We start from the raw sequence: 26,384 nt of genomic DNA on the forward strand, positions 1-26,384 counted from the left end.
GATAAAATGAAAGAGCCGTATCATAACGCACTTCGCGACTAAGTTATATGGAAATTCATAAATATTTTAAGCTAAAAAACTACTTGGTAAGGGATAATGAACTCTGTACCTATAAGAAATTTTCCTCCCTATTTTTTCATTTTATAGTTCATTCAATCATATCATTGTACTATCATGAACGTACATACATATAACGACGTCTATATTCCTTGCGGGGTAGTCAGAGCTAACAGCCTTGAAAAAAATTAAAGTAAAATTATTTGAAAATTAATTAAATTTTGTGGGCATTATATATATTTTTTTATTTATTATTATATGTATTAACTCAAAGACATACAAGTTTAATACATATGACATTATTAGGTAGCCTTTTGTTTGTACAATTTCTCTCATAAGTAGGTATTATTATAAACTAAATAAAAATAAAACTTTCTTTGCAAACATTTAATGTAAAAAGAAATATATACCAAGATACGACACTCTTACACAAAGTAACATTTATTTACAAAGATGATACACCTGCGTTTGCACACATATATTTTTTATTCTTACTGTGATTAAACATGACTATAAGGTTCTTTACATGTTGGTGTTATATGTATTAGACATTAATATAATATTAAACGGATATTATCAAGGATAAAAGGCGCACAGTAGCATTGACATAGGAAGATTTCGTTTAAAATTAAATAATAATCAAAGTATACCTGACATATAAATGTGCTCACATAACGCGATTTTTTACATTTTTACAACTTACGAATAATATAAAAATATACATCAATTACAGGCATGTACTTTTCACTTTCCTCTCAAATAAACAATTCAGATCTTACCTAGGTAATTAAGGTATTACACTAACAATGTACTTTTAGTAATCTCTAAAGACAAACAAGTACCTACCTATTTTCTTTAATAATTGCTAAAAATGTTTATAAATGCATACATACAACTAATTCATTATACATTTTATTGCGACTAATTTTTTTTAGTCGCTATAAAATGTATAAAGAAGTTGTTTGATGGGTTTTTATTTAATATAATCCAATGCTTTGATTAGACAATAATTTAACTAATGATTCACCATGAAACGACTTGTTTAGACGTGCTCTATCAACCTATCACTTGATCTATCGCAATATTTTACAACTTTTATACAAGATAAATAAAACCATCATTAAAAAAAACTATATAACTAATAAAGAAAAATTAAGTATAAAATAGTGTATGGTATATATTAAAACATAATAATATTAAGTTTTTGAGATCTATGGTTTATTTTGACTCATGGCTTTTTTAATAAAACAAGACAAACTAAAGACATACAGCCAAACAATGGGACTAAAAATAGACATTACTACAGGACACTACTTTTGGACTTAGATGCAAACACAATTATTAATGGAAGGGGGTTCAATCACATTTATATGATTGTAACATTATTTTTTCTCATTGCTTGATCTCATGATTATAGAATACAAAATAGAGTCCAAATTATTTTTTACTTTTACATGCGTAATGGTATTTATTATGCTATCAATACAAAGACATCTTACTAACATAAATAACAATAAAATGACCGCTTTACAGATAATATGTATGTGACATAACTACATAATTTTATTCACAACAATTGGCCACGCATCTAAGATGAAAGAAGTATATTAAGTCTATGAACACAATGAAATACTACATCAAATAAAACTAATTACCTTAAAATCCCACTTAAATAATTAACTATTTTAGTTTAAAATCAGTGTATTGTGTAATCATTGACAGATGCGATAAAAAAAAACATTTATATTGCATTTAAAATTCCTTTCCTTAAGTAAAAATGCGAATGAAACGATTATTTTAGGAAATATCTCTCATGAAAACTAGCCAATCTCCTTGTATATTATAACATATTATTATAGCGTACGTAAACATATGTATATATACAAGCCTAAGAAAAAAAAACGCGGAACCCGCCGCTTTGCAAAATCAAAGACAAACATTACAACTGCGCTATGAAGCTATACAGAGATTTTCATTTTATTTTCTATAGCATCTGGCTGATTTTATGTTCTATAGTTATGCTAGCGACCTGAAAATAATTTTCTCTCCGACTCCAGCCTCGAGCTACTATTAAAGCGTCAACGTTATAAACTTTTAACTTATAACTGTTTAAATCTGATACACTTACATAATGCTTCTCTCCTGCCTCTTCTGAGAATATAGCAATGATCCAGTGCCTTCAATATTTTAATAATATATTCAACACACAAACAAATTCATTTCTCTGGCTCTTTAACAAACAACGCAATAGTCTTCAGTACTCTTCATAACCGTAGTAGTCCTCGTCGTCACCGCCGCCATTTTGCAACATGGCCGACAGCGATTCGTAGCCAGAATGTGCAGGCTCCACCTCCACATCTTCGTCGTAATCGTCTGCCGTTTCTGTAAAAATGCATATACAATATATAAAACATATTATCACGTCTAAATCCCTTAAAGGGTAAACAGGGCCAACAAACATGAAAACACTTTATAGTCACTAGTATTATAATTGGTTATTAGACTGGAAATTGTGATTCAAATAGAGACATGTTGCTAAGCCTTGCCTAAAAGAATGGAAGAAGGAGATGAATATATAAACTTTTGGACGATTGCAAGAAAACGATGACCTTGGCGTAAAACATACACACAAACATCACGCCTTACGCCTCAAGGGGTATACATAACACAGAACTGACAGTTACAAGATTCAAAAGCAAATCGTGCCTGGCATGCCAATTATATAAAAAAACGGCAATTTTTTCAGTGCCCAATAGCTTACCATTGACGGGTGTAGGTGGCGCCGGTGTCGCAGGCGTGGCGGGCGTGCGGGGCGCGGGGGAGGGCGGCGCGGGGCTGGCCAGCGACAATTGCGGCAGCGCGGGAGTCTTCTTCTTGCGCTTCCGCGGCACAGGAGATTGGGGTACCAGCCCTGATGGCGTCGAAGGCTTTTTGCTGTCAACAAACCATCACACTAAACATTTGACGTCTTACTTAATAATTTTTTAATTATTTGATGATGATGAATATACATATTTCCTCGTCCTAATGCCTTACTGGGTAGACTTGAGCCAGTAGTGGCAAGACTTTCAAGGCCACCGTTCAGCCGGATGGCTTAGTGAGGAGAGTTAGATTTAGAAAAAGTTACAGGTTGCGAACCGATCGCTTACAAGAAGAATCATGTTAATAAGACTATTTGCTGATTGACTCTACCAATCAGTTGGGTTGAATTAAATGTATTATTCTACAAACTAACAAAATCACAAAAAACACGCTAAACACATAATAAGTACCGAAGATAGGGTTGCTTTCATTCCGAAAAATAAAAACATTCCAGAGGGCTTAGCAACTTATCTCTCTAATCTCTGTGGGTATGGCCTGGTATCATCATGTCTGGTGTGCAATATTTACAGTTTTAATCCGATTAGCAGCAGTAAGTGTCTTAAGCTAAGTACCTAGCTGTAAATAAAGACTAATACAACTTACGTTTCATATAAAATTTCTCGAGACGGCGTGGCAGGCGCCGGCGCAGGCGTGCCGGGTTGGTCCAAACTCTTCAATATATCGTAGTTGATCTTTGTACTAATCTTCTTTTCTGCTAACATCTTCTCTATAGCCTCCCCGGCCGTGGCGGCGTTACAGGCGACCTTTTTCTTGTAAGAGCCGCGCACTTTCTTCTTCTTGTCTTTGGTCTCTTCCTTCTCTTTCGCACGTAATTCTTCTTTGACTGGTGAGAAAAAAATTATTAAAAATATCGTCGAGTACTTTCTGGCAAAATAGTATGGAATCCAATTATACCTACTAGCTTTTACTCGCAGTTTCTCCCGTGCGAATTTAGCGCCATCTCCATGCGCGAATTTAAATAAATTATTAGCGCCACCTACACCATTTATTTATAACTTACTAGATGCTCTAAAACCTACACGCGCGAATTTAGTGCCACCTTCAAAAGATTTTCTTTAATCCCACGCAAGATTTAGTTTTTAGATGAAAAGTACCCTATGTCCTTCTCCAAACTAAAGTCATGAGAATTCAAAAAGACGATGAAAGTTTTTTAGTTTTTTTTTTTATGGATTTGTCCATTCCAAGAGCGGACGTAACCGGGACAAATGGCATTAGTATTCTATTCAACATACTTTTCTGTTCCTTCAAGTAGCCAGCATTGATCTTATGCCACAGCACAGTCTTATGTTTGGCCTCCTCCTCGGACATGATGAGGCTATCGATGTAGTCCTCATCGCGCTCGCTCAGCAGCAGCTCGTCGGCATATAGATCTTTGCCGTACTGCTGTTGTTTGGGTTCCGGTTTCACGAACTTGTCCTTGTCAGACTTCTCTTCAGATTGGCCGAGACCTATGACTGCTAAGTCGGGGGCTGAAACAATTTTTTTTTCTATTTAGGTATATAAGGATCGGCAAACCAAATATTGTGACTTTTGAGAGGGCTGAAGATTAACATTTCTAGGAAAATTAGAAAACTACGGTCTTTTTTAGACTCGTACTATAGTATTGGGACCAACACGCATATGCACTTCACATACATACATAAAATGCACACGCCTTTTTCCCGGAGGGGTAGGCAGAGACTACATCTTACCACTTGCCACGATCTCTACATACTTTCTTCGCTTCATCCACATTCATAACTCTGATATTCTGCACTTCACCATAAAAAAAAAAAACACATGTAATACGGCAAAAACAACCCCAAGGCATGGTTTCTTTGTTCGATGCACTGTCAAGGACAATGAAACGAACGAATATTGAATACGAACTAAATCTTCTTCTTACTTCTATATAGACTCCCAGTGAATAACCAACCCAGTACCTTATACATACCTAAACCTTTCTCCAACTTCAACCTTTCCGTAGTTCCCAAGGTCTTTTCCTTCGCGCCGTCGCTCGCTATTTCCCCGATCAGGTTCAATGTATCTTCTGCGGCGAATCTGGATGCGTCCGCGTCTTCTACGCTCCCAGTATCCGCTACTGAAATAGTAAGTAATAAATAAATTAGTTTTGGAACAAACGACAGCGTTGAAAGACCGATTTGTGGATATACAAAACTGCTTTTTTAAGGGTGCCGTGTGGTTCTCGGCACTTTAGAATAGGACCACTCTATTAGATATATTATAAAAGATGTCTTAAGGGAAAGGCTAATAAACTTGGGATTCTTCTTGTAGGCGATGGGCTAGCAATCTTTCACTATTTGGATCTCAATTCCACCATTAGCCATATAGCTGAAAGTGGTCTTTCAGTATTTTTAAGACTATTGGCTCTATCTAGCCCGCATGGGATATAGACGTAGTTTTTATAAACCGATGATCTTGCGTGAAAGACTGATTGAGGTAGAGGAACAAGAACGGAACTGATTTGCATTCTTGTTTCGCTTCAACTCAGACCTTCAATAGTGGTAAGAAGAAAGAAGAATAAGTATTCTATTAAATAAATTTTTGATGTACATATTTTGTACTTAGTGTAACTTCTTAGTTTGCAAAACATCATTACTAAAATTTTGTAACTGATGGTATAATACAGTTTGTTAGGAGATCCCAAAATACTTGCAAGGGCATAGGCCTCCCACAATAACGGTACAAACAGGTAAACACAAATACATTATTGACACCACAGATCAAGAAAACCATTCATTAAGTTACAACCTTTGTTAGGTTGCAAAGTTCCTAAGAATATTTATTTAATTCTTAGGAATATAAACAACTATTTACACGAGTATAACTAAGCTTATATATATTAAAAACATAAAGTCATACTTATACAAATCTCCACTAATAGCAACAAGATTCGAGATATAATTGTTTATTTACCTAATCCTAATAACGACGCGGGGGTAGCAGTCGCGGCCGCTTTCTTTCTTCTAAAGTTGTCCTTTTCTAACTGTGCATCTATCTCTTTCTGCAGCTCTGTCAGTTCCTTCTCGCCATCCTCTTCTTCTATCAGCTGTAAAAAAGTGTTCACGAAACATATACAAACTGAGAGAAATATAGAGAATTTAAAAAAATAAGTCTAAGTACGTTTGACAGCTGCCTTGTAATATTTTGTCGAAAGTGATTCTCATGTGAAATTTTCTCATACTTAATTTTGGAGAATTTATTATGAGAAAATTTTAAATGTCGGAATTAATTGTGAAGGTAAGTTTCTCATCTCAACGTGATCATTGAAGCCCGGCGGGAACCCCTCCAAGTAATTACCTGTTCTTATAAAGTCATGGATTCCTCTCCAAAAACAAGGCAACTGGTATACCTATTCCTGAAAGAAGATGTAACAATGTACCTTCTGCAGCCGCTCTTTATCCCTTTTCCTCGCAGCTCTGAACGCCGGCGGGTCCTGTTCCTCCTCCAGGTCCACAGTCATAAACTCGTCCACTGTGAGCGCGCTAGATGGCGTCTCACCGAACTCCATGAGCCGCTTCCTTATCGTCGACTCGTGCACCTTCACTATTCGCACCACGTCTGACGGCGTTCTTGAGAAGTTGTGCAGTCTAGCGGCTATGAGGATAGCTGTAAGGGAAAGGATGTTTGTGGTTGAGTACGAACAGAAAAAGCCCAAACTAATTGAATTTACTTTTTCATTTGTAACTTATGTTAGATTTGATGAAGGAAAGGAAGTTTTAATTACCTGCCCGGACGGCGGTGCGCAAATTTGCCAAATTTGTTCCCGGCATTCTTTAATGCCATATGAGAACACATGTTGCGGCCAGGGCTTTTGCTTCCGTGAAAATTTCGGGAAAAGTATCTACTTATTTTGTTATTTCGTTTTGTATTCTATCCGTATACCAAATTTCATCAAAATCCTTCCATTACATTTTGCGTGAAAGAGTTACAATCATACCTACATCCTTATATACTCAGGAATAGGAAAATGATATATGTATAAATAGCGTGACTTCACAGATAAGTTATTAAACAAGAAAATATTATTATAATATTTTATACCTAACACGTAATTTGGCAAAGGGTCAGGTCAAAATTACCCGCGAGAAGCGAAAGAAGTATGCAGATATCGTGGCAAGTGATAAGATATAGTCTCTGCCTACCCCTCCGAGAAAAAGGCGTCATTTAATGTACCTATGTATGTTATACCTAATAGTTCGATAAAAAATTCATATACGTCTTACGCAATTCATTATTATATCAATCAATCAGGTCATTATTGTGTCAAAGACGCCACAGATCTTTCATTAGACATAATGACATCTTTAACACCTGTCTTTTACAAATATGGGCAATGCAATAAAACCCATTGAGAACAAAACATAGGCTTATAGTTCATGGTCGCGATGTGGTAACACATTGGTCAGTTGGTCACAATGGACTATATGAGAGCGACCTTACGCATCTTAATGAGTAATGATTTTGCGGTCAAAACAGGGTCCATACTTAGCTTGACGCATGTGAACCTAGTTCGTCATTATGTGAATGGTAAATTATAAATGATCCGTTATTCATAAAGTTTGTACTCTGTCACTTTTGAATGGGACCATAACGTCTCTTTTCCATAGATGTCGTCAAAGGCGACAGGCTAAGGGAAAAGGCATATTATCTTGTGCAGCGTTTACTTTGATCCAGTATGAGTTAGGTTTCTCTGTGAAGGTTGTAAAAGTCAGACGAAAGTCGCTTCGTGTTAAACCTGACTTCTGGTCAAAGGCGCACCCCGGGCTAATCTCCTGAGAGGAGAAGAAGTAAAAGCTATCAATACCAGAAAGACTAAAAAGATTGAGAAAGTTCGTCGTCACAAAGATTTATCAATCCAAAGAGGCATAAGTACAAAAAACAAAAAAGTGATTGCAAATTATTTGTATGTAGTCTAAATCAACAAAACACATCCCTTCTTTTTCCTTGCGGGAAAAACAGAACCAATAGTCACTTAATTTAAACAGGGTACTTAATATGGTATGTGTTTAACCTACTTAATGCTACTTAATCAGTAATTAATACACGCTCCCATTGTCTCGAGCGCGAGCCCTTTCTTATTGTTATTATAGAGAATCAAGTTACATAAACGAGTTTAAGTGTAAAAAAAAATATTATGTAACCGTGATACTTCCAGCGGTTATTTTTAACGAGACGTAAACTAGGTGATTGCCAATTGCAAAGCAAAACAAACAGGCTGGACGGGGTTTGGATTGCGCTCTGTTTGGCGAAATGGATAATTTTGCCCGTACTCTGCCGTTAAGGTTCCTTGCCGTTCTCTTAATTCTATTTCCATTAGTTTGAATTGAAAATACTGTTTTTACATTATAAGTAAATATTTCAATAAATCGGCCGAGCAGCGGTTAAGCCGTGAAAGCGTAACGGTTAGGCAAATACATCTTTTATTACTTGTATGTAAATATAAGTAAAAACCTACATATATATTAAAACTCCTCTTACATGATCGCGTTGTTTATTTTTGTAATTATAAGCCAGCTATTCATTTGAAAATGTAGAAACGGGAAATTCAAGTAAAATGTCTCTCAACGTCATACATGTTCGAGGCCGCATCCTGGTTCGACTTAATCACGAATGACGATATTTGATCAAAATAAGTAGCCGGCCATCCGTCTATCTCGACCTTCCTAGTATAAGGAAAAGCGTGATTGATAATGAATTGAATTTCAATACTAGAATACCTGCTTTACCGGAGAATTGGAATGGAATGAAAAAGGTTAGCAGTTATTAGTTCTAACTGGTTCTTTTTTGTTTTCTAGAGCTGGTTAAATAATCGTTGTCTTCGAAAAATTCATTCATTAATATTACAAATGCCAATGTGAGTTTGTTTGTTACCTCTTCACAGTCAAACCAATATTTGAACCGATCTGCATCAATTTATGTACCAATAATTATTTTGCATACATATAGTGTGGGGTACTGAGAAGGACATAGGGTGCCTTTCATCCCGGTAAAAATTTGTGGTGTCCGTGAGATTTGCGAAAAACAAAATGACCGCTTACTCAAAAATCTGTATTTCTTCAAACCCATCTCTCAATGTCCTCTGAACAGCGTGATAAGGGAATGTTGTGATGTGAAAGAAGATGTAGTTACAGGAATAGAAAAGGGTATGTTGAGATGGTTCGGTCATGTGGAGAGGATGAATGAAAACAGGTTGACTGTGATATACAAGGAGAATGTGGAGGGAAAGGTCGGAGTGGGAAGACCTAGACGAACGTATCTTGATCAAATTAAGGACGTCCAGGTAAAGGGTCAGGTCAAAAGTACCCGAAACCGCCGAGCTTGCATGAAGAGAGTTATGAATGTGGATGAAGCGAAGGAAGTATACAGAGATCGTGGCAAGTGGAAAGAGGTAGTCTCTGCCTACCCCTCCGGGAAAGAGGCGTGATTTTATGTATGTTGTATGTCGTATTTACCTGCACCACATATGCCAGAGGGTCGTCGCCCCGAGTGGATGGAGTCTTTTTGCATCCTCTTCACGAGCCGCAGCGCCGTCGTGGTGACCTCGTGGAGTTTGTTCTCGAATTGCAGCTGTGACGCGAAACGCAGTATGTACATGCATGGATCTAAAACAATTAAATAAATATAATGGTAGGTACACATTTGATGTTAGCCCCAAAGTAAGTTTGAGACTTGTGGGATAATAACCTAATAAATTAATTTTCTTTATCGCACATAAAAACAAGATACAATGCCCTTCCAGACAACCTGAGAGAGAATAAGATAAGGTGTAATTGTATCAACTCAAAATATTCCAAAAATAAACCTCTCGATCTTAATTTCTCACTAACAATCAATCAACCATTAATTATGTTTAAAAAACTCTTGTCTCACTGAGTCAATGACTTGCAGACAACGAATATTATATGATATTATGAAGTGCCCATCTTGAGAAGTGCTAGTTAAGACACACATTCTGCGAAATTTATATTTTTTTGGCAACTGTGTACCTACTTATATTTTGCTTCAGATCCCCCTCAATCAATACATTTACCCACCATTTAAATTTAACTATATTCCTGAATGTTTAAGTGACGGGATTATTTTTTATAAATCATTAATCGAAGTCAATGAACTAAACGGGCAAACGGGTTTGAACTTGGAAGCGAAAAATTGATGTCGACAAAGTTTTGGACTTACACACGAAACGGTAAAGCTGTTTGCAAAATATTCAAACTAGATTTTAGCAAAATCTGAAAGCATTAAATCTTACCGTACCATCAAGATCCAGGCAATATTTTTAAAGATGGTATATACGAGTAGTAGCAGGCAGGAAACGGATACTCCGAAATTAATAGGGAAAAGACCATACAAATATTTAAATTAATTTTAATCTATGGAACCTAATTATTTCCGTACTCTTTTATTTGTATTGCTCACTTAAAATCAAACCCACATTGATGTACGAGTCAATAGCTCTTAAATTCTGAGATAAAATGCAAACTTCATCCAAAATAGGCAACAATATGGCTCAAAACCTTTTCGTGTTATATTACTTGTTATTATTTTGTTGTAAACTGTCGTGTATACTGTAATAAATAAATAAAATAAATTTTACGAGTAATGTCTCGCAAAAACCTGAGTGCATCAATGTGCACGATTGTACTTTACAACGATAAACAGCTAAGAGTTAGAAAAAAAACGAATATTTCTTAATCAGGTGTACAATCAGCTACACACGCCATAGCGTGGGTTTTGATGGTCAAAGTCAAAATCCACAGTCAGTGGCCTACCGCCGGCAGCCTTCAACTTCGGTTTGCTAATTCCGCTTCCCGTCGACGTCACTCAAGGTGTACTGCTATTCACTATTTTGTACGGTTTGGGCGAAACAGTTTGATGTTAAGATTTAAACTGTTGGATCAAATATAGTTGGATAAAAAAAATCACGACAGCAAATTTTGGAATCAATTAAAAGAATTGTAAACTCTTTTCAATTGCACATAAAAAGAATTATTAATTGTAATCTTCCTTCTCGTGTAACTCCTGATTACGTTCATAGAGAGACTCCCTAATTGTGATAATGAACAGCTCCTCTTTTTTGGGGATATTTTCATTCATACATAAGTAGTTCCTTTTTAAGTATTTTTCAGATTTGCACACTGCCTACGGTCTTTTTTATTTAAATCTCTTTCGGACCCTGGCCCTAAGGCATATTCATAAAAGTTTGTGAATTCTCGTCATATTAGGAACATTTGGTAAATATTGCAATGTCAATAATCAATCGTACGATCACATCTGATTACGAACGGAGTCAAGGGCCCGAGACCTCCCTCCCCACAGTCACTTGCATCTCGCGAATGACTCATCAAATTTCAATCATTCTGATTTTACCACGGCAAGGCCGAATACTCACATGATTAAATTTTTTGTTCTCTTACGACATTTTATTACAAAAATATTGCGTCGACTTACAAGCTTCGTACATCGTTACTACGTGTTTATTTTTATTGTGTAACAAAATTTTTATATCTATCCATCAGAAATTTAGTATCTTATTTTTGTGACATTTATTGTCTAAATAAAAATACGAATTACATACATGCATATATACAGTTACGTCTATATGCCTTTCGGAGTAGACAGAGCCAACAGTCTTGTAAAGACTGAAAGGCCACGTTCAGCTTTAAGCGGCTTTCAGATGGAATTGAGATTAAATAGTGATAGGTTGCTAGCCCATCGCCTACAAGAGGAGTCCCAAGTTTATAAGCTTATAGTAGTCGCCTTTTACGATATCCATAAGAAAGATGTGGCGGGGACGTGAGTTTTGCGGCTCTTAAGAATTAAGAATTAACTTGGAAAGATAAAGAAGAGAGCATCATGAGTAACATGAAGGTCACTCTCACCCAGCCTTTTGAGAATAGAGTCTACAACTGAATGACAAACGGCTATAAACCAAGAGGGAACGATTTACCAACGACGACCTCTTTTGTTCGGGTGGCAATGAGACAGTTTTCCTGCTATAGAGCCCAAGTACAGTCAATTAGATTATTAAACAACTTATGGTGGAGATATTCCCCAATTATAAATCTAGACAATTAAATATGATCTATTAAGCACTTTGAATATGGAAACGAAACTTGCAATGGCAACAAAAACGCAGGAAAATTTTGCCATGCAAGCGATCTTTAGAGATGTAATATGTACGTCGATCGAACACATAGAATGATTTTCATCTTATCCACTACATTAACCCAATGTTATTTATGTGCTACAATGTTGTTCCATTTTGCCTCGTCATTTGCAATATCACTATCATAAATACAGAGTCATCCCATACCTTCTATTTCTTCCTATATTTTAACCCACATTGTCAAGTTCAAAACCCCATCAAAAATGTTGTCTTATACGCTGTGCATTTAAAAAATAATATAACCATCTTTCTGCCTGGATTTATATTATTTATTTTATTTATAGCTCTTGTAGATGGAATATTTATCTCTGAAGTGATCATAAACATGTTGATAATTTTGTGATTAACATTTTATTAATGCTTTTTTCCTTGACGACTATACCCACGGAACATTGCACGTAACGCCGCCTGTAGTTGGAGTAACCTGCTGCTCACGCGCATTGTTATGGTCCACTTACAGACGCGCACGCGCGGTTCGCATACTGATCAATCGGCAGACCCAAAGCCTCCATCCAGACACCAAAAATCGTCTTATTGATTTGCCGCCGACTACAACAAAAAATGGTTAGGTACTATGTATTTAGATCTGACGCTTTTAATTGATTCTTCTGGATTGCTCTCTTTAAAATTCGCAACGTGCATGACATACCTGAATTTGCGGATATATAGATTGCGTTGGTACTGTTTCCAAATAAATAGAATGATGAACAAGCTTAGTCGAAGAAAATTCAGGCCCCTTATACTTCAATAAGAACTGCATATAATTTTTGGAATTTCTGGTGCATTAAGTAAGGTCGATGAAATACCAAACAGGTAGTTGCTAAAAGATATTTATATAGATACAATATTTCGTTCAATTCCGGCTGGTACCAAGGAACTTCCGGATTATAGCTTCAAACTTTTAATATAAATTATATTTTTAAACATTATCAGTTAGGTACTGTTGTGTTTCGTTTCTTCAGCTTTATCCCGTCCCGTTAGAGATTCTTCTCCAAATTTTTTTGATTTTTACTAATGCAAATGCAAAACTCGAAATATACGTAATGTTTTGGTTGAGTTTAATCATTATTAGGTAAGTACAATATAAATAAATATTTATAGCAGAACGTCCTCCTTACTCTAACAATATCAAATAAATCAAAGACTAGTATCAAGACTTCAGCTGTTTCTAAGTTGATGATTCGCTATCACCTATAAAATAGCTAACATCGATAGTGACATCATACTTTCCTGATCATAGTGGTCTCTTGAAACTGAGTCGACCTTGCGCAAGCACAAGTCTCGCAGGCCCGCCAGACTTGCCACAGTCTGACGAACGCATTGGCGCGCGCGCATTCCATATTTGAAATAATTCGAATTAAAAATTTCAAACTGTTTATGTGCATGAGTGTACAGTGATATGGACACACATGGGGATGTTCCAGTGATGAAATGAAAGCTAGGGCTGTAGTGCCTTGTAAATTGTCAGTTGTTATAGGGAAAATCTTTCTACGGTGGATCTTCACTAAGACTGATCTGGTTTATTTTGTTTATCGGTTGGTTTATTATCGCAGGTGAGTACCTACATCAATTAATGTGCTTGATTATTAACCAAATGGAATTCAAAACCAGTTTGTTGTTATTGTTCCTTGTTTACCGTATAGTTCTTTTAGTTTGTTCAATTGATCGAAGTACGATAATATGATTTTATTGGCTTTTGGCCACTACTTACTAAATAGACTTTAGAGGCCAAAGAAAATTTTCTACTGTTGAAGTTTTAATTAATCTATAGTTGGTAATAGAATTATATCTACTACCTTTGTCTAAGTCGGTCGAGAAAATTCTAGCAATATTTACTTATTTGTTAAATTTTCAACGTGCTTATTAAAAATTAATTTGCATTATTCGTCTTAAATGGTGATTTGTTAGTCAGTTAGATAACTGAAGGAGGAAGTCTGAAAGATTCCTGTATTTTTTTTTTATTTGTGTGTTCTGTATATATCGTAATTTCCTTCTCCTTTCGGGGAATACCTGGACAATACCTGGCCTGGCACACACGGCATGTTTTTTTTTACACTACGAGACCAGTTTTCAAAACTGTTACAAATCATCTACTACCTACCTACCGGTTTGATCTAGCTCTTAAACATAATGCAAATCCTATGTAGACAGGATTTTAAATAACAATATAAACTGGTTAAAATCGCCATATATACAATCTCAAAGGTGTATTGAATACTTAATTACCTATTTATGTTTGTCCAGTAATAAATCCACAGAATTAGTATTTGTACTTAAGCTAAATAAATAAGTGTAGGTATGTTTTGTTGTTAAAAAGGTTAATAAATTTTGCTTGCTTAGAAGCGAAGGAATATTTTCACAGTTGTCATAGATTATACAAGGTGTCTGGTAAATTGCGTTTCATATATATAAGGATATACACCCTGTATAAATCTTTAGTTTGTACTGTTTCATTGTAATTATTTAAGGACTTTTATAAATAATTTGTTCTTTAAAAAGACCGGATATTTTCTAGGATTTTGATGCAATTCAGAACTTTTCTTAACACCAATATTTAAATCAGTTGGAAATGGAAACTGTTTTGATATAGGTACTTTACTACCTTTTTTTTCATCTAATTGCATTCATTAAATCCTTTTTCGCATTGAAATGTAGGTACCTACACTTCTGAAAATATTTAATGCAAAATAATTATTAATGCAAAATAGCTTTGCCTTGTCCCAAAATTATACATATAGGTGGGACCATTGTTCAATTTTTAAATCCATTTCGATCGTGAAATCTATTGTTTATATAAGTTCATTGATAGTAACCTATTTCTGATTGAAGATTCTAATAACAATGGCATTACGTCAAAAAGCGCGCAAGGGCGTGGTAGGAGCTGTGACCGCCCACGAATATTAATACTTATTGCAACGAGTGATAGTGATAATCGCATTTTTGTCTTTCTCTCTCTCTCCCTCATATTTGCGTGTTCCCAGTTGCACCCTCCGCAACTATGCTGCGGGGCCTAAAGTCCGCCTGCCGAGAATTCCCTTTACATATTGTCCAGTCTTCAGCGTCTTCAGTTTTAAGGTTATCACTTTAAAAAATGATAAGTGGTAAAAGCAGACATGACCTTTTATTGTTATTACCTATAATTGAATAAAATGTCGTACATGTACGTACATATCATTAAGTATGTAGGTATTTAAATGACATTTACATTTATAAGCAAAATAAATCGTGAAATTTATTATAGTAACAGTGTACCTAATGGTAATGAATGAGTAGCCTGTGGGTTACCCTTACTTATTAGGGGTTAATTTTAAACCTGATAGTATACAAACAAACTGGTTGTCAACTCAGCGTTTTCGGCGCTAAATCTAACACCACTTTTAACTCGTCAGCGTCCAAAGTTCGGAGCCTAGCGCATAGGTGCAGATTTTCAGTTATGTAGCACTTTGTTTTAAATTTATAAATGTCTATTAAAATTTCAAGGAATTTTTTAAAGATAAGAATCCGAATAGATGTGCAAAGATCATTGAGGTATAAGGTTTTAGTGTAATTCCTTTAAAATCTAGGCGGGCCAAAACAAGCTTCCATGCTAGTAAGTCTTGTGACTATTGACTCTGTCTACTCCGTCCCGTAGATGATAAAAACATGTGCATGTATTTCTATTTAACACACAAATAAATCCGTTAAACGAATGGCTAATGAGTTATTATTAGAGTCGGCGCAAGTACGAGCAGGTCAAGTTTGAACTTATTTATATCCATTACCTACTGTTATTATTTTATTAGTATTTGTATTGATTATATAATAACGCATTTAAATAGTTATTTTAGTAGTTGTAAATTATTCTATACCTAGACCAGTACCTACCAACCAACAATCAGTTTACTATTATAGAAGAGTTTACTCAGTACCACTAATGATTTTTTAACTACACCTAGTATATGTATGTAGAAATAATGTTATTATTTTTGTAAGTGCTATGGATACCAGTTCAAAATTGACGATACGAATACGATACGAAATATGGCCAAACCGGCCAAGTGCGTGTTGGACCCGCGCACAGACCTCCGTAACTACTTGGTCGATTTTCATCAAACTATTTATTAATATTATTTTTTTTTGTATTTTGTAGTATTATCTCCAACCCAGAAATTTGCTTGCGCGTACCTTTTTTAATTAGGTTAATCTTTTCTCTATCTTTTTTATTTAATTATTTAGATATTTAGATTTTTCAAGGCGAACGAATTCGCCGGCAACAGATTGTTTTTTTTTTTATTATAAAGTATAGAATCTTTAAGCTTGTAGTATACTACAACCCATGTCGCGAACTTATTTTGGGGCTAGCTTGCTCTTGTGTTTTTGTCCCGTCTATATTTATATTTATTCATGTACTCACTACAATATTACAAGTTTTATCACCCTTTTTCAGTATTGTGTGGTATGCCTGCCATTTGCAACTCCGGTCATCGATGAACAGCAGCAGCGTAGATTTTTTTGAAAGCCTAATTGATGAAGATGGACGTTTCTCTGAGCTCAACTGCCAAGACCCTCCGCAAGTTCGCCAACGACCAAGACACAGACCAATGATTCAAGGTTAGCGGGATCACCTACTGGATTTTTTGTAGCCTTTCTTCTTAGTAAGTGAATTGCGTGCATGCAGATAAATTTCACGGTTGTCGTAGAATAGAATTTATAAATATACCTAAGAAAATAAATAAAATGATAATTCAGGACAAACTCGGCACGTTTTCAAAATTTCGCGCTCATTTCCCACTACATACACATCGCATCTCGTTTCCGAACGAGTGACATTTCGAGTTTCGACCGCTCTCGTTTCTCCCCGCCCCGTCCCCCTGCCCCTCGATCAAACAAGATGGCTGACGTCAATGAGTGATGTTGTGCTAAAAGTTTGAATCAAAAATTTAAATTAGTTTATATTATAATCATGTCGAATCTGTGCTCAAGAATTGTTTCGAAGCCACCTAAAAGACTGCCCGATAATAGGGACAGTAAGTCAATGGCGCAAACGAACGCTTGGATGAATGGTGAGCGTTGCAATTTTGTAAATATTGATTGAATGGACCTCTGCGAACCAGTATTTTTGCGACGTAATTAAGGCCAAATAAATTTAGTCTAAAAACCGATGGGGCATGGGCCAAAGCACGTGAAATATAAAGTATCAAAATTTTTATACTTCGTTTCGCTTTATTTTGACCATTGTTTTTTCAGCGGAAAACATAAATAATGGCGGTGAGCTGTCTTTGTCCCCTCCGCACACGATATCCCAACGCGAGACAGGAACTCAGGTCTCTCAGTGTTATAGTGGCCCACCTTCCCCAAGCGGTATAGTGAGTGCCACCCCATCACCAATCTCATCACCTGTTCCGCCACCTGGCACCGCCACGCTAGACCCGAACTGGCAAGCCACAAAGCCCACAGTCAGAGAGCGGAATGCAGCTATGTTCAATAACCAACTTATGTCAGATATTACTTTTAGAGTTGGAAGTCCAGGTAAGACAATATTACACCAGGCATAAGGTTACTCAATGCTTCTTTTTCAAGCCTCTTTAGCAAAAACATGGAAATATTACAGCATTTTACAATAAGACAAAGACACATGTCAAACATGTGTTGATCAATCAGCCAGATCAAACAGACAGCTATTGTTTACTTCACCATTGAACCAGTTTCAGAATAGACAGTAAAATGTCACATTTCCATATAACTAACTATTCAATAATTCAAATGTTAATGTAAATATTTAATGACTAAAAATCTGTGCCCCTATGTTGTTTATTCACATTATGTATCTGGTTTCTAAATGTATTATGCAAACATCCACTTTCACATTTAATTTTAGCAAGAATAGTCTAGAATAAGCAGAGTATTATGTGTTTGCAGATCACATTCAAGTTATACCGGCACACAAATATGTATTAGCTACGGCAAGTTCAGTATTCTATGCAATGTTTTACGGAGGGCTGGCAGAGTGCAAGCAAGAAATCGAAGTACCTGATGTGGAGCCATCAGCATTCCTAACACTTTTAAAGTAAGATAAACATTTTAATAATAATAGTTAAAATAAAATAAAAGAAATAATTATGTACATTTTGCAATTTCATAAATTATTGTTATGTGGAAAATAAGTCGATTAAAGTCGAATTTTTGGATATTTTTTTTGTTGCTTTGGTACAGTATCCTATCAATGTTCCCTTGATATATTTTATTTTTTTATATATTTGCTATATCTAATTTCACCTTTTCAATTCCAGGTATTTATACTGTGATGAAATACAACTAGAAGCAGATACAGTGCTGTCTACACTGTACGTCGCCAAGAAGTACATTGTGCCGCATTTAGCAAGAGCTTGTGTCACTTACTTAGAGACTAGTCTCACAGCGAAAAATGCATGTCTACTGTTAAGCCAATCACGGCTTTTTGAGGAACCTGAGTTGATGCAGAGATGTTGGGAAGTTATTGACGCCCAGGTATGTGAGTCCACCGAGAACATAGCCACGCTCTGCTTGCAACCATCCTCCTCATATAGTAGCTTGCTCATGGAACTCTCTGACACCTCCAGTCAGAATTTCTCAAGTCCAGACAAAGATAGTATTGACAACTTGAATTTTAATTAAATGTTAGACATTCCAAGACACGTCTTTGTAAATAGTTACAAATAGTAAATTCCAATTAAAAGTAATGTCCCAAGTACTATTCTAGTTTAGATAGCTAAATGTGATTAATTTTTCTCCCTATGTGAAATTGTTTGTGCCAGAATTTGAAATGTATTTTTTGGTTGTGATTGTAGAGTAAGATTCAGATCTGATTTATGCTAAGTTATATTGTACAAGCTAAGTTTTATATCCCCAAATATTGTACAAATTTAAGTTTAACATTCCCGAAATGTGTATTTCTAGTCACTGTACCTGTCTAGTAACTGCAATACAGTTTATTAGTGTTGTATGCATGTAAAGTGTTTGGCAGTGTAATTTGTTATTTACTATAACAATTACAGACTTGTAATATTTTGACATTCCATGTAAAAAGATCTGAATAAAGTATTGGAAAAAATTGTATTGCAGTTTTAATGACCTGATTTACCTAAAGCATTTATTTCTATTGTAGGCTGAGATGGCTCTCACGTCTGAAGGCTTTGTGGATATTGACGTGTCCACTCTAGAATCAGTATTGGCTAGAGAAACACTCAATTGCAAGGAGATAAATTTGTTCGAAGCTGCACTTGCATGGGCACATGCAGAGTGTGTAAGAAGAGAAATTGAGCCTACACCGACTAATAAGAGAGCTATGCTTGGAAGTGCCATATACCTGATTAGATTTCCTACAATGAGCCTTGAAGAATTTGCTAACAGTGCCGCACAACTCGGGATTTTGACGCCACAAGAGACCATAGACATATTCCTCCATTTTACTGCTTCCACTAAGCCACAACTATCTTATCCTGTCAAACAAAGAGCAGGACTTAAAGCACAGGTAATTATTAAGTCATTATAAATTAAAAAATTAATCAGATTTTAATTTAATTGGAAGTTTGGTTTGTCTGATCATTATAAGGTCTCCATCCAACTAATGGATGCAAAGGATGGACTTGAGTAATTAATTTATTAATTTTTAATCATCATTTTTCTCATTTCAGATTTGCCATAGATTTCAATCCTGTGCGTATAGAAGCAACCAATGGAGATACCGAGGCCGCTGTGACTCCATTCAGTTTTGTGTAGACAAGAGGATATTTGTTGTTGGGTTCGGATTGTATGGATCTTCTAACGGCGCTGCGGACTATAATGTCAAAATAGAGTTGAAACGTCAAGGCAGTATTTTGGCTGAAAACAACACAAAATTCTTCTCAGATGGGTCGAGTAACACTTTCCATGTGTACTTTGAGAACCCAATACAAATAGAACCTGAATATTTCTATACTGCCTCAGCTATATTGGATGGAAGTGAACTTAGTTATTTTGGACAAGAGGGATTAAGTGAGGTGTACATGGGGACTGTAACTTTCCAGTTCCACTGCTCGTCAGAAAGCACCAATGGGACAGGAGTACAAGGAGGGCAGATTCCAGAACTTATTTACTACGGCCCTACTGTTAACACTGCAATGACAAACTCCAACTCGAGTGAAGACTGACAATCAACCAGAACTCGTCCCTTCAATTATTACTCCGTATAGTCCACTAACTAATCAAGCTCAATTAGATCCACATATATTCCAATCCAACTACTTAAAATACTTAATCATTCCCAAATGTTAAATTGTTATGTCCAAATTTAAACTTCTTGTGTATATGTTATGTATGTATTGTTGATTAGAAATAAAGGAGGAACCTAAGATTGTGATATGGGTGTTGTAAAAGCTCTCTAAAACGCGTAGATGTAGACAAATCCTATCTCGAATAAATTTTTCTTAGGATTTAAACTTAATCGCCATTGCCATTGTAAAATGCAATTAAATAGGTCACAAGAATACAAATGACGTAGGCTTAAATTATTATTCTGAGTATTAGTTATTAAAAAAATAAAACTTGCAAATTAGTAAAATTGTTTTTTAATTATTTCTTATTGAAACCTGTTTCAGAAACAAATTCTATTAGGTAGGTATATCAATTATCGGAGTTAATTCTCTGCTTGCTTGGATATTATCTGAATTTTTAAATCCTCCATGAATAGTTTGACGAAAAGAAATTTCTGAAGATGTATCAAAATTTACAAGTTGAATGAACATTGAAGTTTTTTATTCACAATCGATTGAATGTTGAAGTAACCCAACATATTGTCTACCAACATCACTTGGTGACCAAGTATTGTTGTAACATAATGTCCAAGATATCCGTATTTTATTTGTTAATCAGGTATAAGCTTATATTCACTAAACTTACCTGTAGGCGGTATAACTATACAAAGTGCTTTTGACAATCTGAAGTAGGTGCGGCCGAGCTGGTAGCAGCATATCTGTAGTGCGTCACTGATGTCTATCAAAAGATCTGTTTTTCTGGGTTATGGGAATAATTACTTAAAATTACAGGTTTATACATTCTGCATCCTGAACAAATCCCTAAGTGCAAATGGCACTAAATTTTCTTTTTTTTTGATTCAATATTAGATTAGGCATTTGTTTTCCATCTCACTTGATGGTAAGTGACAATGAAGATGTTAAATGCAGCTTTCATTCTGGTTTTTTGAAATGTGAAAGCACTTATTACTTTTATCATCATAATAATTCCTTTCAATTAAGGACGTCCTGATAAAGGGTCAGGTCAAGAGTACCCAAAACCGCCAAGCTTGTATGAAGAGAGTTATAGATGTGGATGAAGCGAAGGAAGTATGCAGAGATCGTGGCAAGTGGAAAGAGGTAATCTCTACCTACCCCTCCGGGAAAGAGGCGTGATTTTATATATGTATGTATGTATAATTCTTTAAATACAGAAATAAGTATGGATATCTACTAAAGTGAGAGCTAAGTACTGTTTACCTGCATACATTATTATATGGCAACATCCTGGGCTGCATGCCATAGACCCAAACAATTAGTTTAAAATAATTAACATCTTACACTTGGTTTTTTTGTTTTTTATGTTACAGATAAATAATGATTAGGATTATATAAAGACTTTTCAAACAGAACCATATTTCAGTAAAACAAAAACAAGTGGTTAATTTATCAAGCTCAGAATTGCTAAATAACCCTTTTAAAGTAAAATGATGTACTTACATTCTTTGAGATCAAATCTTAAATTTTAATATTTATTTATACATATAGAAGGTAAACAAACAAAAATGCAGTTACCTTCTCAAAATTGGTTTTCTAAAATACTATTGCAGTGTTGGTTACCTGCACTATAGAATGGGACCACTCCCTCTCTTTGCCACAGATTTTGTAAAAGCCAACAGAGAAAGGCTAATTAAACTTGGGATTCTTCTTGTAGCCAATGGGCTAGGAAGCTGTCACTATTTGAATATCAATTCCATCCTAAAGCCATACAGCCGAATGTGGCCTATCAGTCTTTTCAAGACTGTTGGCTCTGTCTTTCCTTATGGGAATATAGATGTTACTATAAGCATTTAAAATAGGTACTCTTTATTAAAAGGATACGGTCTGTGCGCTCAGTCCGACATGTCATATAAACACAGGCTGCCTGGGTGTGAGATGCAGGTCGACCAATAGTAAGGTGTCGGGAAAGGGCCATTTTGAAGAAATTGCAAGCAATATCTATACATTGCTGATTAAGGCGCAGTTGCTGACAAAGAACTGTAATGCCATCTCTTGCTTTTCGGAGTGTGATTTCCCTGGACTCTTGACCAATGCCAGCATTGAATGCTGTGGAGAGAAACAAATTTATAAATTTTCCCATTAATATTGAGCACATATTTATAGTGTAATGTAGATAATTTTGAACAGCGTTTCAAAACAATAAAAGGCGACAGACAGAATAAATACGCGTACCTCGTCCAAAACCAGTCGCACCACCCTTCGATTCTGCAGACACGAATTGCCCAATAGCTGAAGCACCTCCACGAGCATTTTCTAGGAACTCGACTTCTGCAACTATAATGTTATCCTCCAGAACCGTACCACAATTGGTACACACGGCGTCTCCGCGCGCTGGATCTACTTCGATTTCCGATGAACCACAATGTTTGCATTTTTTACCCGACATGAGTACTAACTACCTAGTTTTTACTTATTTGAAAACGTTGATTACAATTTTTTATTCTAAAATACAGTTGTAACAATTATACAACAATCTTACAGAATAAAAATTTAATAAATATTATCAGGGAAACACTCTGCATCGGCAAGCAGAACCACGAAACGAAGAAAGAAAACAAATATGTAGGTAGGTAGGTACTGATACATGTATTTTTTCTTTTGAATTGTGTGTGAATTACATTGATTTGACTGACGTTGACTTCTGACAATGTGATGTCAACAAATCTGAGAAAAAATCAACAATCAACATGACATTACTATCTTCTAAGAGAGTTGACATGTTGGCTGGCGATTATTCTTTGAGCCAATTAATTATGGACCAATTACGTAAAAGTACGAAAGGTAAACATATGAGGCCTGGCAAACGTACCAAAGTTAAGACTCGCTAATCTTAACAAAGTACAGTATACCCGAGAGTACGTAGGTAGATGACGCGACAGACATACAGAATAGACATGAATCATGACGAATTTCATATATTGAATAAATATTTTCTATTGTATAAAACAAAGAAAATCAAAATACATTAATATAAGCCAACAGTCTTGAAAAGACTGATAGGCCACGTTCAGCTATTTGGCTCTAAGATTTGAGATTCAAATAGTGACAGAATACTAGCCTATCGCCTAAAAGAAGAATTCCAAGTTTATGAGCCTACCTCTTAGTCGCCTTTTACGACATCTATGGGAGAGAGATGGAGTGGTCCTATCCTTTTTTCTATTGGTGCCAGGAACCACACCAAATCTAAATTATTAATTTTAATAATTAAAAGTGCGAGAATAATTCTTTACCTTAGTTTTAAAATGTGTTTTTAATTTTTAATTTGAAACGTCAAAAACGGTATCGTTCATAATGTGACGTCACTCTTAATGTAAACAAAACAAGCAGTACACTTATCATCTGCATACGAGGTATCAACTCAACAACCGTAAAAAATTAAAAATAACTAACTTATGCGTCGATATAGTACTCGTATAGTTCATGTACAGTACATTACATAGATCGATATAACACCAAAGTGATATTCGCATAAATACATATGAGATACAGTCGATAACGATTAGGTTCCCTCTTAGCAATTCCTAATCATGTTTTGCTGTCAATGGTTTTACTGAGTACTACAATTTACACAACTTTTCTGGTGTCTTTATGACTACTTTTTAAATACCAACTATTAAAAATCATGAGTTTTATTTTTAAACATTAAGAGGATATCCGTATTTATAATGTCAAATGTTTTTTAATTAAATGTTTGACCTCAGAACACACATACTAAATAGATTAACACGTTGACATGACAAGACAGAGTGAAATTATAAGTTAATTTTTGGGACTTTATAGGTATTGATATTAATAATTGTGTATTTTTAATATGAAATATTTATAACCAACTTAAAAGAACAGTCAGCTACAGTTGTTGTTTATTATTATTTACTGATAGGTGGTCCATTTACGAATCTTGACATGGCCAAGAGAAGGCACATTAATCTACTCTCTTTTTCTATATCTTTGGTTGTGCTGTTCATGATCATATTTATTTATTTTATTTAGATTTAAATAAAGGTTTTTCGTGTATATTTAAGTTTTTGGGTAATTAAAATGATATCGTGTGAGTTTGGCCGCAGACAATTTATGAATTATATTGAGACACCATATCCATTCTTTCACTTTAATTATTCCGTGCATTGCTCTATCTCTTACGTACAAACATCGTATGCTCCCAAAGAAATAGTGCCTACAATGACAAGACATGGTACTTTCTTTCCATGTCAAATGCCGAGTTGCAAACTGAGAGCTGCCGGCGCTACATCTCGCGTTTTTGCGATGTCAACGTTCGAATTCAGAGATGAGCGCCAATTTATGAGCAAAGGAATATTTATGACAATGTGCCTAATCAACACTCAACTGAAAAATGGGTATAAATATTCCTTTATTTATAAAAATTTAATTATACAATACAAGCAATGTAGATGCAATGGGCTGAAATCGAGTACAGCGGCTTAGCTAGCCCTTTAGTGGGACTGGCAATCGTTACTCCTGTGTGCCCTGCTTGAGAGAATACGGTTATGAATTACCCCGCAGCTACTCAGCTGACATGATGAAACAACTAAGATCAAACATTTAATAAAACAAATTTAGTTTACATTGTCGCAGCAGATGACTTTCCAACAACCAGTAACTGCAAAAGATTTAATGAGTTTTTTTGGTCGCATATGTTTTCAATCTAATGAAAACAAAAACTGAATCGCTTTCATTGCAATATAAAATAAAGTTTAGTGGTTGTACCTAAACGTCTAATTTAATCGAGCTTTCATTAAATATAGTTGGCGATACTTTTCAAATTATTCAATGACGTCATAAATATCCTTGCTACTATTGGTGGATAATCACGTCATATTACAAATTTAGTTGATGATATCACCCTTCAAATGCCGATGGTACAACTTTAAACCTAAATGCTGGAATTCCTAAGGATTAAAATAAGGCAGATACGTCTTTTCGTTTTGTTTAGAAATTTTCTTTTGAGAAGGGCATCCCCAAAGTAAAGGCTACGTCATCGAATAAAGTTGATGACTCATCATTGTTGTGCTCTCGTTTCACACAAGCAAGAAGGCACTTTTTACACTTGCTTGAATTTCAATTTCTCTACCCCAAAAGACATTTCTATTCTGACTTCTGTCAATGTGTGATTTTAATCTGTCAAACGTTCAACAATCAACAAGGTCGCAGTGTTGGATTTTTTTAGTGGATCAACAAATATAGTGTTGATAAACGCGGAACTTAGTTGTTTTGAACATTATTAACATCGTTTTGGACTAGTCAATTACGTAAATAATTTTTTTGTGATAAACCATAGTGTCTTTAAGGAAGAACTCATGACGATGAAGCTGGAGATTAGTGATAGTCAATCCAATCACTCAGACTTCTCTTGTGACGACAGTCAGTCAAGTCAAGGATCCTCCACAAATGATTTTGCATCTTCAGTGTCGACTTCAAGAGCCTTGCTCACGGTAAGTGTACCAGAAAAATCTTTTTGGAAACTATACATTTTAAGACCTGATGTTTGTGATTTAAGTTTGTTATTATCTGCATGAGTATTACTGGACTGTTCTGTCTTATTTAAATGACTAGGTATATAATATTATGAGTTGCATTTGATAATGTCTTTACATTTACATTAGGGATAATTGACCAAGTAAACTTATTTTCCTTTTATTCTAACAAAGTGCTACTTAAAATAAGTACTTGAAGACCTATTTTATTTGAAGTGTTGGGAATGCTATGGTAATGTTATTTAAAACAGCCTTTATTTATTTTAGCTTTGTTGGTTAGGTCTGCAAATATCATATGAAAATAAATTGTCTACTGCGTAAGTTCCCTACTCAACACTTCAGCAGTCTTATGATGATTATTAGCAATCTTTAAGAAAAAATACAATGTGATAAGGCTACAGGTTTTTAATAAAATTAACCAAAATGAAACAACCAAAATAAAATGAAACAAAATACTGAAATACAATTTCGGCAAATACTCTTTTAGTGCACCTC

At 35.3% G+C, this 26,384-nt stretch overlaps 3 protein-coding genes across 5 annotated transcripts in view; 2 read left to right on the top strand and 1 right to left on the bottom strand.

The window, feature by feature from the left end:
• Positions 1–455: 455 nt before the first annotated feature.
• Positions 456–23,025, bottom strand: LOC106136259 (transcription factor IIIB 90 kDa subunit). Of its 2 annotated transcripts, none has more exons than XM_060949138.1 (11): positions 22,570–23,025; positions 22,219–22,443; positions 21,005–21,109; positions 9,396–9,545; positions 6,323–6,549; positions 5,857–5,989; positions 4,874–5,017; positions 4,173–4,409; positions 3,523–3,763; positions 2,819–2,991; positions 456–2,439 (listed from the first exon to the last, which is right to left on the bottom strand). In XM_060949138.1, the coding sequence occupies exons 1-11, from the start codon at positions 22,781–22,783 to the stop codon at positions 2,312–2,314; spliced, it is 1,977 nt and encodes a 658-aa protein (XP_060805121.1). In that variant the 5' UTR covers positions 22,784–23,025; the 3' UTR covers positions 456–2,311. The 2 variants fall into 2 exon arrangements, with proteins under 2 accessions (XP_060805121.1, XP_013192202.2); XM_013336748.2 differs by having other exon boundaries at positions 4,874–5,020.
• On the top strand, positions 13,409–20,660 carry LOC106136260 (BTB/POZ domain-containing protein 6-B). 2 transcript variants are annotated; one of them, XM_013336749.2, is made up of 7 exons: positions 13,409–13,662; positions 16,536–16,699; positions 17,336–17,617; positions 18,008–18,155; positions 18,379–18,595; positions 19,233–19,598; positions 19,762–20,660. In XM_013336749.2, exons 1-7 carry the CDS (start codon positions 13,541–13,543, stop codon positions 20,254–20,256), a joined length of 1,794 nt encoding a protein of 597 aa, XP_013192203.1. In that variant the 5' UTR covers positions 13,409–13,540; the 3' UTR covers positions 20,257–20,660. The 2 variants fall into 2 exon arrangements, with proteins under 2 accessions (XP_013192203.1, XP_013192204.1); XM_013336750.2 differs by lacking the exons at positions 13,409–13,662; positions 16,536–16,699 and adding an exon at positions 16,951–17,151.
• A 2,323-nt stretch (positions 23,026–25,348) lies between the features above and the next one.
• The window catches only part of LOC106136236 (transcription factor kayak), a 33,963-nt gene continuing 32,927 nt past the window's right edge, over positions 25,349–26,384 (top strand). Inside the window, exon 1 of the mRNA XM_013336721.2 lies at positions 25,349–25,847. Within this exon, the coding sequence (XP_013192175.1) occupies positions 25,713–25,847 (135 nt within the window). The 5' untranslated portion in view covers positions 25,349–25,712. The remainder of the gene's footprint in view (positions 25,848–26,384) is intronic.

This window comes from Amyelois transitella, chromosome 18 (assembly GCF_032362555.1).
Source record: "Amyelois transitella isolate CPQ chromosome 18, ilAmyTran1.1, whole genome shotgun sequence".
Taxonomy (NCBI): domain Eukaryota; kingdom Metazoa; phylum Arthropoda; class Insecta; order Lepidoptera; family Pyralidae; genus Amyelois; species Amyelois transitella.

Coding starts and splice junctions, on each gene's coding strand:
- LOC106136260 (XM_013336749.2), top strand. CDS start 13,541: ATGAAAGCTAGGGCTGTAGTGCCTTGTAAATTGTCAGTTGTTATAGGG. Junction 18,156..18,378: donor GCATTCCTAACACTTTTAAA/GTAAGATAAACA, acceptor TTTCAATTCCAG/GTATTTATACTGTGATGAAA. Junction 19,599..19,761: donor GAGCAGGACTTAAAGCACAG/GTAATTATTAAG, acceptor TTCTCATTTCAG/ATTTGCCATAGATTTCAATC.
- LOC106136259 (XM_013336748.2), bottom strand. CDS start 22,783: ATGTCGGGTAAAAAATGCAAACATTGTGGTTCATCGGAAATCGAAGTA. Junction 22,444..22,569: donor TGCGACTGGTTTTGGACGAG/GTACGCGTATTT, acceptor TTCTCTCCACAG/CATTCAATGCTGGCATTGGT. Junction 6,550..9,395: donor CTCTGGCATATGTGGTGCAG/GTAAATACGACA, acceptor TTTCCCTTACAG/CTATCCTCATAGCCGCTAGA.